Consider the following 13691-nt stretch of genomic DNA (forward strand, 5'->3'; position numbering starts at 1 on the left):
ACAATCGACTGATCGCACTTCTTTTCCTGCGCGATGAATGCTGCCACAGGTTTTCGACGGCTAGTTCGTACGGCAATGAGATAGATAGTTCTCCGTTCCCGAGGACCCCCAAGATGTCGCTCAAAAGCCGAATGAACCAGGTTACTGACTCAAACGCAGCCTGGAAAAGAGGGGAATCCTGGGGCTAGGCTTTTGGGGTGGGTGCGTTGGGAAGAGATAAGTAGTGCTGACCACCAGTCCTGGGATGCAACATACTTGTTCTTCCTATACTACGTCACATCCGTTCCGTTTCAAGCAATTCCACGATGTCGGTCGAGAAGCCAGCCAACCAAGAGATCGAGACCATTGAGAAGCCAGTCCAAGATGTCGAAGCATTGCAAGACATGCTACAAGCAATGCCACAAGATGGACTTACCAGGCTTGGAAGGAAGGCAACGTTCAAGCTGGATCTGATCATTATGCCAGCGATGACTATTCTCTACGTGCAGAAAACCGACATCCCTCTATACCCACGTTGACTGACGATCACATGCGACCACGATAGGTTTTGAATTACTTGGACAGACAGAACGCAGCCGCCGCCAAGTTGGCCGATATCACAGTTGACCTTGGACTGTCAGCAACACAGTACCAGACCGTGATCAGTATTCTGTTCCTCGGATACACTCACCACCACTTCGACGATCTTAGCAGCTGTCGGCCTCCTATCGACTTGCGCAAAGAAGCTCGGGTTTTTCATTGGCTTATGTCTATGTTTTGGCAAGACCCTACGTACGTAGCACTGGAGCCCCTTGCCATAAGCGCCAAGACAATTCCCAAGGCATGCTGATTCCACGACTCTACCTCCTACCATTGACTCTATCGGTGCAATGGAGTTGCGAAGCAATCGAAGCTCTGCATGGACTGATATAGGTACTCGTGTATAAGCACAGGCGCGCTAGAGGTCCTCTACTTACGTGTTTAGAATGGACAGGCGCTATTATTGTAAGTCGCGTGGTCTTAAACATCCGGCCTGCTCCTGGTGGATATGTTCTACCTGCCGAGCACCTACATAGCGACGATCTGTTCAACCGTCGACCATAGGATGTTCCAAGTTACGAGGACCCACATAACGTGAGCCTGGAGCCTGCAACCAGCTTTGATCCATGCATCGCATTAGATACCAGGGCACTGACACCGCAACAAGTGTTGTAGCGTACAGACACAACAAACTCACGGCATGCAGTTTCGGGGCTCTGCGATTTCGATTCGGTACATAAAGCCTCCAAGTCCTGTTCCCAAGGCTGAAGCTACCACTGCCTACCTACCTTATCTAGGACTCCCCAATTACGACGCTTTTGCCGCTCGCGCCGCAGCTGTCTGTACTTCAGCACACCCCAGATTCATTGTCTCGACATCGAACCTCCGACCGAATCGACTTACAAGATGCAGCTTAGAACCTTTCATTTTGCCTTTGGGCTAGCAGCGTTCTTCAGCGACGCACTTGCATCTGAAGTGCGAGCACAGGTCTCTTTCTGCTCGGCCTTTCAAACGACTTTCAATGGCCAATTCTCTATCCAATACAACGTCGAGATGGACAATGTCAACAAGGACTCCCGCGAGTCAATCTGCAAGAACTGGTTCGAGCATATGAAGGGTCGCGGCGTCCCACTCGGCTGCCATTGCGACGTGAAGACAGGGAAGATGGAGGCTGCCTTCCACATGGAGACTGATCTGTTCACGAACCCACCTCAGGCAGGTTTTATTAGTGCCATGCAAACATTCCAAGACGTGATTGGTGGCTCTATCACTGCGACACCTGGCGGCAACCTCCAGTGCTTCGTCCAGGATTACAACACCGACGTCCCAACAGTACCATCCACTCCTGGAGACCTGGTTGGAACGCTGAGCACTACCGACAACACCACGACCGGGTCACTCGTCACGGATCCCGATGCTTCGAACGCCACCACCGCGTCCCCTGTGCGCAGACAAGTTGACAGGCCCCCGATAGCCAATGGAAGAGTACTCACACTTGCGAGCGGCGTCCAACTCATCGTGGCATCCGCCAACAGTGACATCCTGAGCAACATCAACAGGCCGCAGATACCCTTTTTTGATACGCCCGGGTTCAGCGATACTGTCGTAGGAATGATCGACGCGGTCACCCAAGCTATCACGAACGGCCAGAAAGAGGCTGATCTCGCGATCGGCATCCCTAGTATGCCTACACAGTTCCAGGTATCCTTCAACACAGGGGTCGACGGCAAGGTGCAAGCCCTTGCACGAGCAGATGTGTAAGTCATTTCCGTTATCCTGCCAGCATGACGACATTCCTGCTCGCCATGATCTTCTGTGGGTCGCTGACTGTGTTCATAGGCAAATGCTTATCATAGCGATGCTTGAAACGATGTTGCCAATCGCGAAAGCAATCAACAACAACTTCTTGTCTATAGCACTTTCACCTCTACCCGGAAAACCCGCAGACCCTATCGGACCGGCGACCATGATCTTGCATGCGATATTCCTCCAACAGTGAACGGCAAAAGATGGCTGGAGTACGTTTGCTGTGGCAAGGCGCAAGTTGTGGTATGGGGGTTGCCAGAGGCTAAGTGTCCTGGTAGAGTTTGAGATTGGATTTACGTGCGCGGGATGGTGGTGTTGCATTCACTCGCTTTAATTGCTTTGGGATGTGCTTTGGCGTCATTACTCGTGATTAATATACCTGCAATTCGTTATTGGGACATTTGCTGCTTACTCTTGTCGTGTGATATTGTGATACCCGTCTGCAACCCGGCTCCCCCGGGTTTTGAAGACTTTGGAATTGTGAGAACAGGCCGCGCTGCTGTCCGCAACGCAAGCTATGGATACGAGGGTGGGTCATCGAGTTACTGCACTCGCCGAGGGGCCATATCCTAACAACTATGCTTAGTCGAGGCAATGACTTCAATTAGGCACTTGCACATGAGTGTCGCCCAGCCTTGCCTTGACTGAGGTATTGACAGCACAATGTCTCGGCAGACATGCAAAGCGCCTCCGAATGAAACGGCCCTGGTGCGGCTGCGCCAAATCCGGTTGTTTTGATCCCCTCAAACGCTCCCAAGAGGCACCGTGGCTTCGCGTTTCGAAACGAAAGAGCAATGATTGGGCCGAGAGTTCCTGTGGCCCAACCTCTCCAGCGCCCGTTGTTTAGGAGTATGGTGTTGTTGAATCGTTCTTTCATCCGCACTCTGTTGTTTTCATCATGGTTCCCGATAATTGAAGGAGGCTTTACTACTTCAAGCCTCAGCCCATCCTGATCGGTCAACGTAAGTAACTAAACCTAGTCGACCGTGTGCAAATGCGACCGGTTCAAGATGGCTGAGCATCTGTGTCGTCAAGGTGTGAGCCTGGAACTTGGAAGGACAGGCAGAACTCACCTCCGGAGAAGAAGAGACCAGATAGGAAGACCAGTAGCAAAGAAGAACAAACAGGAAGTTCCGGACGTTCAACGGGGAAAAGCGAGTATTGCAGTGGACGCAGAGCCAACATTTCGCTGGCATGGTGGATATTGGGCCAAGGGTCCCGAAAAAGCCTGAGAGTTGGCCCTAGAGGGCAGAAAAGTAGCTTTTGCTAGAACGAAATAAGTCTTGTATTCCGGCACCCAACAATAGAGAGCATCGCAAGCTCTCCAGTACCGTCCCAAGCGCCAACGCTAAACGCATAAGCAATAAAAATGATCGCAACAAGTCTGGCTCCTCTCGAACTTAGACGTTCTCAAACTCGAGATCGTCGTCCTCGTCACTCGCCGCAGGTGTGCCCTCGAGAGATTTCGCTTCCTCCACCCTCCCGTTCCCATTGACGCCACCATTCGGCCCATCGACCCTCATCCTCTTCGCATCCCTCTCATCGTCCGTGGCATTACTGCTCTCCATATTCGGCGTTGCCACCACACTGCTCACTGCACTACTTTTAACCCCATTGGCCGTGCCATTCGTCGGCGCGCCATTCCCGTTACCCAGCCCACCAACATCTTCGAAGTCATCCTCATCCTCATCTTCTTCCTCCTCCTCCGCCTCATCCTCTTCGGCGCGCTTAACAGCCTCCTCAGCCTTTATCGCCTCCATCTGCTTGAAATACTCTGCCAAAGCATCTTCTCCGTCATCCTTGACCGCTTTCTTCTCCTCCGACTCTTCCCTGCCCAGGCCCACGCCAGCGTTTGCATCCCGCTCTCGCCTCAGCAACGCCTCCTTAGCGCCTACTGCAGTGATGTCTCCAGAAACGGTGGACTTCGCGATCCAGTCTGGCAGCATGTTCTGCCGCGCCTCCTTCTCCCGCCTCGCAGCTGCCTCGGCGACCTCGGATTCCTTCTTAACTTCCGCGTCGTCCTGGACTTGCACTGCAATGCGCTCCGGTTTGATGTCCAGACCTCGTGTACTCTGGAGATTGCGATTGGGCATGTCGACGATTTCGGTACGCTGTTGGCCTGGATTTGCATCAGAGCGGATGACGGGTTTCTGTTTGCTCAGCGCGGTCTGAAAGTCGTTTTCGGGCACGGTGGTGGCGTCGATTTGTTGCATAAGACGGAGCAATTTCTCAAGCTGGGAGTTGAGGCGCTTCATACTTTCGTTCTCGTTCGTGCGGGTCTCTTCCTCCACAGGCTCGAGTTCGTGGCCGCATTTTCCGCACAAGAAGGTTCCGGTTGCAAAGTCGATGTTGTCCATAGCTTCCAGATCTGTATATTGCGATTTGCAGCGCGGGCAGATCTTATCTTTCTTCTCCGTGGTTGGAGCGCCGAGGCTCTCCACATGCTTGTTCAGGCGATACATGCGATACTTGATGCTGTCGATTGCATGGTGAAAATTGAGGTAGTACCAATCGCGGTAGGTCACTCGTTCTTTGCCTTGCCCTGGTTGACTGCCTGGGAAGAAGGATTGAGTGCCATCGGTCCGTCGTTCGGCGCGGGACTGGACTGAGACCAGGCCATCTTCCTTTAGGCGGCCGCAGAGTTTGCGGAGGCCTTTGGTGTTGTTGTTCATGCCGAGGGCGTAGGCCAAGTCGGCATCTGAGAGGGTCGAGTGAAGGATGAGCGCATCGATGACTAGGACATGCTCGTTTGGGTAGAAGGCGCGGGCGGTGGTGCGCAGGAGGAGGGTCGCGAGGTCCGCCATGTTGCGGAATGTGTTCTCCGAGGTGGTGATGTGGCCAGATCGAGAGTGATGAGGGCGTATCGATGGCGTATGGGTGGTGGAGAAGAGGTGGAGGCGGCGGGCCTTGTGTGTTGTCGTGGCAAACGCAATGAAGCGCTGCTGCTCTCTCGTCCAACTTTCAGGTGAAGTCGCGAAAGAGAGCACAAGCATACTAGCTGCGCGTAGATCCGACGCTAGCCCCAGATTTCACGATAAGCTGAAATCTAAGCAAACTCGACTCGAAGCTCACTTGCTGAACTTTCAGCAGCCAATGCACCGTCTATGCCAGTTGCCGCCATGGACCACTCTGCCGCCATCATGGAGGATGCCGGGAAGCGTGTTGATGATGCCGCAACTGACGCGGTCCAAGAACGCTCTTCAACCAGCCGTAGCACAACCAGCGCTCGCGACGGCCGCTCGAACAACTTCAACCAGCGGAAACGCAAAGGTGACTTCCAGAATGCCGGTCGCAACCAAGGCAGCCGCAAAGGCCGAGGAGGGGGTGCTCACGACGATACGAGACATAAGAGGGGCGATATGGGTCGAGGAGAGTACTAGTGAGCTCAGTTCCTCTGAATGACATGTGCGCCCAACCACTGACTAACCCGCCAGCGCCTCGAACCCAGACAAGCGTCAACGCACCGATGCTTCCCGTGTGAAACGTGAAGAAGGCGATGGACCAAAGTACGGCACCGCATTCTCCAAAGAAGAGATCGATGCTGAAGAGCGCCGGCCGAAGCGCAAGGTCGCGGTGCTGATCGGCTACTCTGGGACTGGGTATAAGGGCATGCAGATCTCAGCGCAGGAGAAGACTATCGAGGGCGATCTGTTCAAGGCTTTCATCGAGGCAGGCGCGATCAGCAAGGCCAATGCTGACGATCCGAAGAAAGCGAGTCTGGTAAGGTGTGCGAGGACGGACAAGAACGTGCATGCCGCAGGCAACATGATTAGCCTGAAGCTCATTGTTGAGGATGACGACATCGTGGAGAAGATTAATGCTGCCTTAAGCCCACAGATCAGGGTCTGGGGTATCGAGCGGACGATCGGAAGCTTCAGCTGCTATCAGGCGTGCGACAGCCGCTGGTACGAGTACCTGATCCCGTCGTATGCATTTCTGCCACCTCATCCGAGCAGCTGGCTGGCGAAGAAGCTGGAGGAGCTTGCCGATGAGGCGGGTGACCGCGAGGGATACGACACCAGGCAGGAGGAGGTCAGGGCATTCTGGGCTACAGTGGAGGAAGCAGCGATCAAGCCGATTCTCGACAGCATCGACGACGACATACGATACGATGTCATCAAAGCGCTGCAAGGCAAAGACGAAGCTCTTTCGAAGGGAGGGAAAGTGGATGCCGACATGGATCAGACGGTCAAGGTTGGCACGGCGGCTGATGCAGATGCTGGGGCCATGGAAGTGAAAGAAGAGAAGACCGAGGAGGCGGCGGTCATCATCAACGATCCAGCGGCCAATGCGGATTCTAAGGCGACAGAAGAAGCTGGGAAGAGCCTGGAAGCTGCAGCGCCACCTACCACAGCGGAGCCTGGGGCCGTACCACCATCTACCGACGAAGCCGCTCCTACGGGAACAGACTCCACACCAGCAATCACCACATCCACCAAGCCTCAACTCACCCCAGAAGAGTACGACCGTCAGACTCGTCTTCGCGCCGCAACCAAGCGTCTTCGTGCCGCCTACAACACCGCAAAACGCCAATACCGCATCCCCGCTCAACGTATTAATCGCATTCAAGATGCCCTCACCCGCTTCGTCGGCACCTCCAACTTCCACAACTACACCATCCAGAAGACTTTCCGTGACCCCAGCGCCAAGCGCCACATCAAATCCTTCGTTATCAACCCGCAACCTATCCTCATCGGCGACGGACCCGACGAAGACAAGACCGAATGGCTCAGCCTGAAAGTCCACGGACAGAGCTTCATGATGCACCAGATCCGCAAGATGGTCGGCATGGTCACACTCCTCGTCCGCAGCGGAGCCGATCTCGCCACGCTCAGCAAGTCAATGACAGAAGCACGCTACTCGATCCCCAAAGTACCCGGCCTGGGCCTCCTTCTCGAGCGGCCCGTCTTCGACTCCTACAACAACATTCAAGCGCCCAAGCACGGACGGGACAAGCTGGATTTCGGCAAGTTCGACAAGGAGTTGGAGGCATTCAAGCAGCGGGAGATTTACCAGAGGATCTTCCGCGAGGAGGAAGAGAAGAATGAGTTTGTGAAGTTCTTCAATCACGTGGATAACTTTAAGGAGCCGTTCTTCCTGTATGTGTCGAGTATGGGGCATGCGGCGACGGGGGTGGTTAAGGATGAGGCGGAGTTGGTGAAGAGTGAGAGTGAGAGTGAGGATGAAAGGGCGGGTGTGGAGGATAACTGATGGACGGATGTGAAGGCTACTTGATGCGCGCTTGCATCAAACTGTGCGAAGTGCGATCACAAGACGAAAGACCTCCTCTTGGCGATGGCCTGAGATGATACCGAAGATTATACCTTGTGGATAACGGAGTCACTGAAGCTAGCTTGGTGCAGAGTAGCTTGTATGTGCAGTGGTTCAAGATCTTCAATGCCCATTCAAGGATTGTTCGTTTCGGTCCCGGACTCCTATACTTGAGATCTCCTAGAACGAGTGAGGTCAAGAATATGTGTATACGGTAGCCCACAGTGACGATTCAGCCAAAAAGGGCGCAGCCGGACTTAGAAACCGCGTGCCGGCGCATGTGAAAGCAACCCTATTCATCCTACTATTCTATAGTTTGTACAACAGAATGCGCATATGTTCATAGTCTCGGCTTCGACTCCATGTCCAGCTCGTCGTCGAACCAGTCCGGACATGCGCCCGCCTTAGCATCCTCCAGTCGCGGTCCGCTGACCCCCTCCCCCGGCGCCGACGACTTCTCCGACGATGGCCTCGATATCGGGAATGAAGAGTTGTTGGCCGATGATCCACTGCATGATGGAGGATTGAATGAATCGTACGCGCACTCTAGGATATACCAAAACGAGTCGGACTAATACCTTGCAGCACCTCCTTCAACCGCCAACCCACCTCCCCCTCCCAATCCTTCGCCTCCCGCTTCCTCACCTCCCCCTTCCAACCCCACCGCCGGGGCTCACCCTCCCCCTCTCGATCTCCCGCCAGCCTCTTCCGCGCCGCTACACCCAACACCATCCTCTCCTACCTCAACACCCCCGCCGACCCCAGCGCCGGCCTCCAAGACGCCAAAGACGGCAGCCATTTGGACTGGTACGTCGAGGGCCCCGGCCGGCGCGTCGGCTATGATAACCTGACCGCCATTGACTGGATCTACGAGTACAGCAAAGAGCGCACACGGCTACGGCAGCTCACGACTAACAACCCGGGCGTGCTGGGGCAGGTGAAAGTTTTCGCGGATAGCAGTCAGATATGGTGGATCCTTGTCGCGACGGGGGTGGCGGTGGGAGGTATTGCGGCGGGGATTGATGTGGCGAGTGATTGGTTGGGTGATATAAAGACGGGGGTGTGCAGTAATGTGCAGGATGGGGGGAAGTTCTACTTGAACAGGGCGTTTTGTTGTTGGGAGACGAACACGTTTGCGGTGTGTCGGGATTGGAGGACATGGGCGGATGCCATGGGCATAGGGAGTGCGTTTGGGAGTTTTGTGGTGGAGTATTTGTTGTTCACATGTTTCTCGGTGAGTGTATACCGCTGCGCAGAGGGAGGTGACTCTGACAAGTCTAGGTCCTCTTCGCCTCTTGTGCGAGCCTGCTGGTTATCAAGTACTCGCCCTACGCAAAACAGAGCGGAATCCCCGAAATCAAAACTGTCCTGGGAGGTTTCGTGATCCGCCACTTCTTGGGTGCCTGGACTCTGGTTATCAAATCGCTAGGACTATGCCTGGCTGTCGCTTCTGGAATGTGGCTCGGCAAAGAGGGACCGCTCGTACACGTAGCATGCTGCTGCGCCAACGTCTTCATGAAGCTCTTCGATGGAATCAATGGCAACGAGGCCCGCAAGCGCGAGACCCTCTCAGCAGCCGCCGCCAGCGGTATATCTGTCGCCTTTGGCGCTCCCATCGGCGGTGTGTTGTTCAGCTTGGAGCAGCTGAGTTACTACTTCCCGGACAAAACCATGTGGGCAGCTTTCGTCTGCGCAATGGTCGCGGCAGTAACACTACACGCTTCCGACCCGTTCAGAACCGGCAAGCTCGTCCTCTTCCAGGTCGCCTACCGCAGCGGATGGCATGCCTTCGAGCTCGTGCCCTTCGCCGTTATTGGCATTATCGGAGGTCTCTACGGCGCCATGTTCATCAAACTCAATATGAAGGTCGCCGCTTGGCGCAGCTCAAAAAGCAATCCCTTCCTCAACCGCCCACTTCTCGAAGTCGCAGCCGTCGCGCTCCTCACAGCTCTCATCAGCTTCCCGATCACTTTCCTCCGCGCTCAATCAAGCGAGCTGGTCGAGTACTTGTTCGCTGAATGTCGGGACCTGGAAGACGACTACCTCGGCCTCTGCAAAGCTGGTATTGCAAACACCGGCGTCATCTTTATTCTCCTCATCTCCGCCTTCATTGGCTTCTGCCTCGCAGTCATAACCTTTGGTCTGCAGATCCCAGCTGGTATCCTTCTCCCTTCAATGGCAGTCGGCGCACTCTACGGCCGCGTCGTCGGGCTCGTGATGGAAGTCTGGCAGCAGAACCACCCGGACTTCATCGTCTTCCGCGCCTGCGCCATTGAACCAGACATACCTTGCGTCACGCCAGGAACCTACGCGGTCATTGGCGCAGCCTCCGCTCTGGCAGGCGCCACACGCATGACGGTCTCGATCGTGGTCATCATGTTCGAGCTCACCGGCGCTCTAACCTACGTCCTTCCAATCATGGTGGCCGTGATGCTGAGCAAATGGGTTGGCGACGCGTTTGGCAAACGCGGCATTTACGAGTCTTGGATTCATTTTCAAGGCTACCCGTTCCTGGATAACAAAGACGATGCCCCCGTTCCTGATGTGCCTGTTGCAGGAATCATGACACGCTTCGAAGATCTGGTCTGCATATCCTCTACCGGACACACAATCTCCACCCTCCAAGACCTGCTTCGCGAGCACCGCTTCCGCGGCTTCCCAGTCATCTCCGCAACCCACGAAGCTACACTCCTAGGCTACATCTCCCGCACGGAGCTGCTCTTCGCTCTCGACTCCGCTACCTCTAACACCCGCAACCTCCCCGCAGAAACGCGATGCTTCTTCCAACATACGCCCCTCGCCGACCCCAGCGTCACCCTCGACCTCCGCCCCTGGATGGACCAGACCCCTATCTCGCTGTCCGCGCGCTCGAATCTCCAGATCACGAACGATATGTTCCAGAAACTCGGGCTACGGTATATTTTGTTCGTAGATCGAGGCGTATTGGCGGGTTTGATGACGAAGAAGGATTTATGGCTTGTGTTGAACGAGGGTGAGGATGGGAAGGTGGGTAGAGGGACAGGGGTTCTGCGGGAGGAGGGCGAGGGCAGGGAGGACGAGGCGGGGTTGTTGGGTGGGCATAGGAGGGGCCTGAGTTTGGGGGAGAGTGTGGGGAGTAGAGACGGGGAGGGGTAGTAGCCTTGGGCGGTCGGGTAGCGCTTGTACACATATTCTTCGCATTATCTCACTATCTCCATGAGTCGAAGTCTAGCCAAGCAGCACCACGCAAGCCAACACACACACCACAGCCGCCACCACCGACCCGCCCACCACATCAACACTACTCCCAGCCCCCGTAGCAGGCACTGTGACCCCTTGTCCAGTAATCACACCAATCTTCTCAACCTTGGGATAGACGTACGTCCCCTCCTCCAGCGGCTCTTCCGCCCCATAGAACCGCAGCTGCGGTACCACGTTCCCCCCTCCGCTGGGCGCGGGGAGCCAGTTACTCGTCCAGTTCGCTGGTGGAGGGACATCGGCTGGTTGGAGCAGGATCTGGAATTCTTCACCCGTGCTGTTACCTCCGTAGACTCTTCCGCCGTTAGGATAAGTGAGGTTACTCCTGTCCCCCAACGCGTACACATCTCTCTCGTTAGGCACGAGATGATAACTTCCTAGGTCGCCGCCGTAAGCCGTGAGGCTCCAGAAGCCTGCTTGGGAATCTACAGGCGGTTTTCCGGAGAAGGTCAGGAGGACTGCTTCGTCTGCTTCGAGGAAGATGACGCCGGCGTTCCCAGGGTTGGAGGCGGAAACGTTGTTGAAGGTGGGGTATATCGCGAATGGAGCCCGGAGGGCTAGATAGCCGGATAAAGAGACGGCGGCGCGAAGTGCGTAGTCGTCGCCGTAGATTCCGAGGGTGGAGGGGGCGAGGAGGGTCCAGTTGTTGTTTAACGCTTTGTTGGTGGAGGGTAAGATGGTCGTGGCTAGAGCCTGCCTGAGCGCGGTGGCATTCGCCAGATCGAGGTCGACGTTGGGAGGTGGCGTGTAGGAATGGTTCCAAGCCGAGATGCCAGCTGCAGCGAGTTGAGGCGGGGGGTTAGGTGGTTCGAACGCCACAAGGAGGTTCAGAACGTTCGGGGCCGGGAGGGCGGAGTCGTTGTAGACTGGTATGAGGGATTGGAGGAGCGGCGGGGCGGCGGGGCCGACGATTGCGTCGGGGGTGGGGACGAGGAACGCGGAGCAGGCGTCTTGGTATTTGTGGATTTGGGGAAGGTTGGAGGAGGTGGCGCCCCAGCGGACCAGGATAGTGCCGTAGAAGTTGGGAGTGTTGACTACTCCCACGTAACGGGAGGAGGTGGAGTTCGTCAGGCCGACGGCGGAGTTGCCATTGCCGCGATTGTAGGGTTTGATGAGGTATTTGCCTGGTTTATAGAAGCCGCTCGTCCCTACGTTGGCGTAGTTGACGCCGTACGGATCGTAGAAGCTGAAAAGCTTGAACTCATCAGCCGGAATATCAGGGATGGTGATTTCGATGTTTTGGATGGGGAGATCGTAGACCAAGTTGCTGTACAGTGTGTCGACGTTTGGTTTGACGACCTCGCGATCAGCGGCCGTCTGGAGGTTACGGTTGTGGTACCAGGTGTTGGCTCCGACTTCGTTTATGATTGGGGCGTAGTAGTTCTGCCATGCGAGGAGGGGGTAGCCGTAGAGGAGGGCGAAGGTTGTGGCATTTTGGCTTGATTGTGCGGATGCAGTGGTGTGGAAGAGGGTGGAGGAGAGCACGGTGAAGAGGATGAGGAGATTCATGATTTCGAAGACTGTTGACCTACATCGATACTGGAAGAGTACGAATCGGTTGTGGTTATTATACCTTACCTTACTCCGCGGTGCTGGTTGAAGCAGGTCGGATGGTCTGGCTGTGCAGCTGGAAGAAGCATCGATCGTCTCGTGCCGTCTTTTCTTCCGTTCATTCCGATGGAGCCGCGGAACCGGGGTCTCCAGTCGAGTGGCACGAGACGACTGTTCTGGCCTCAAAATGTTATGGCGCAGCGTATTCACTCATGCCAGTGTAACATGCCGCTCGAAATGCTTATTGGGGGGAAGACTGCGCGGCGCGGGTGAATACAGCAGAGGTGTGACTCAAGCTTTCACTGAGCCACCATATCCCTTGGCATATGTTCGCCTATACTCCGAGTAAACCATACGACAAGATCTTGCCCTCCATGCTTGCCATCATCGGTCGTACACTGCGGGCGGGATGACTTTAGTTAGTCGAGTGTATGGTTCCCGTGGCTCAGACGTCACGAGCGCGAGTTTGTCGAATCGTGAACGGCGAATGGAAGAAGTCGGTTTTGTACATATATGGCACATGGGCCGACCTAAGCCGCTCCAACGCCGGCAAAATGCGACCATCTACCCGTACATCCAGGCCATGCCCCCCTCGAAAGATGTTACTCCATCTTGACGACAGCACCCAGCGCCTTCAGCGTCTCAATCGTCTTCTCCGCTTCTTCCTTGGGCACGCCCTCCTTCATCAGCTTAGGCGCGCCTTCCACAAACTTCTTGCTGTCCACCAAGCTCAGCCCCAGCATGCTCTTGATCTCCTTGATAACCTTGGGTTTCGCGGCTGCATCGAATGATTCCAGCTTGAGGTTGAAGAGGGTCTTCTCCTCCTGCTTCGGCGCCGCTTCCTCCTCCTCTACTGGTGCTGCGGCTTGTGCTTGAGCTGGTCCTGCGGCTGCGAAGCCTCCCATGGGCATGTCGGGGATGTTCAGACGGGTCTGTTGGGCAATGGTTAGCTCTGGATATACCGTCTTGCACTGCGCATCATACTTTGAGCGTAGATACTAGATCAGCAGTCTCCAGTAATGTCAATTGACTGATCTGATCCACGATGCCGGCAATCTTGGGGTTTGAAGGTGCTGCTGCTTCGGTAGACTGCCATCGTCTCGACTCCTGCCGTCTTCTCCTAGTGACTGCTGCGTTGGCGCATCGAAGTGTGGGTTGCCGAGATGAAGGGAGAGATCGGACGCACTGCCGGGCAGCGTATTGGCAGGAGAGTGACATCGTGGTGGATGTGTAGATGGCCCTGGAGTGATGTTCAATACCTTAGTCTCGAGCGTGCACTTCATCGTCTCGAGAGACTGCGGCCAATG

General features: G+C 55.4%; 6 protein-coding genes across 6 annotated transcripts; 3 read left to right on the forward strand and 3 right to left on the reverse strand.

The window, feature by feature from the left end:
* Positions 1–1425: 1425 nt before the first annotated feature.
* On the forward strand, positions 1426–2518 carry LTR77_001814 (uncharacterized protein; the record flags this gene model as incomplete). Its single annotated transcript, XM_064799074.1, has 2 exons — positions 1426–2276; positions 2359–2518. The coding sequence occupies 2 exons, from the start codon at positions 1426–1428 to the stop codon at positions 2516–2518; spliced, it is 1011 nt and encodes a 336-aa protein (XP_064663401.1).
* Positions 2519–3725: 1207 nt separating this feature from the next.
* LTR77_001815 (uncharacterized protein) lies at positions 3726–5129 on the reverse strand (the record flags this gene model as incomplete). Its single annotated transcript, XM_064799075.1, has 1 exon — positions 3726–5129. The coding sequence occupies one exon, from the start codon at positions 5127–5129 to the stop codon at positions 3726–3728; it is 1404 nt and encodes a 467-aa protein (XP_064663402.1).
* Positions 5130–5444: 315 nt separating this feature from the next.
* Positions 5445–7536, forward strand: PUS1 (tRNA pseudouridine synthase 1; the record flags this gene model as incomplete). The annotated part of the gene is made up of 2 exons (XM_064799076.1): positions 5445–5698; positions 5760–7536. The coding sequence occupies 2 exons, from the start codon at positions 5445–5447 to the stop codon at positions 7534–7536; spliced, it is 2031 nt and encodes a 676-aa protein (XP_064663403.1).
* Positions 7537–7958: 422 nt separating this feature from the next.
* On the forward strand, positions 7959–10731 carry GEF2 (chloride channel; the record flags this gene model as incomplete). The annotated part of the gene is made up of 3 exons (XM_064799077.1): positions 7959–8131; positions 8182–8830; positions 8878–10731. The coding sequence occupies 3 exons, from the start codon at positions 7959–7961 to the stop codon at positions 10729–10731; spliced, it is 2676 nt and encodes an 891-aa protein (XP_064663404.1).
* A 72-nt stretch (positions 10732–10803) lies between these two features.
* On the reverse strand, positions 10804–12506 carry LTR77_001818 (uncharacterized protein; the record flags this gene model as incomplete). Its single annotated transcript, XM_064799078.1, has 2 exons — positions 10804–12361; positions 12412–12506. 2 exons carry the CDS (start codon positions 12504–12506, stop codon positions 10804–10806), a joined length of 1653 nt encoding a protein of 550 aa, XP_064663405.1.
* A 480-nt stretch (positions 12507–12986) lies between these two features.
* On the reverse strand, positions 12987–13602 carry MNP1 (54S ribosomal protein L12, mitochondrial; the record flags this gene model as incomplete). Its single annotated transcript, XM_064799079.1, has 2 exons — positions 12987–13316; positions 13369–13602. The coding sequence occupies 2 exons, from the start codon at positions 13600–13602 to the stop codon at positions 12987–12989; spliced, it is 564 nt and encodes a 187-aa protein (XP_064663406.1).
* Positions 13603–13691: the final 89 nt, after the last annotated feature.

The sequence above is a fragment of the Saxophila tyrrhenica genome (assembly GCF_035928015.1).
Source record: "Saxophila tyrrhenica strain CCFEE 5935 chromosome Unknown scaffold_2, whole genome shotgun sequence".
Taxonomy (NCBI): Eukaryota; Fungi; Ascomycota; class Dothideomycetes; order Mycosphaerellales; family Extremaceae; genus Saxophila; species Saxophila tyrrhenica.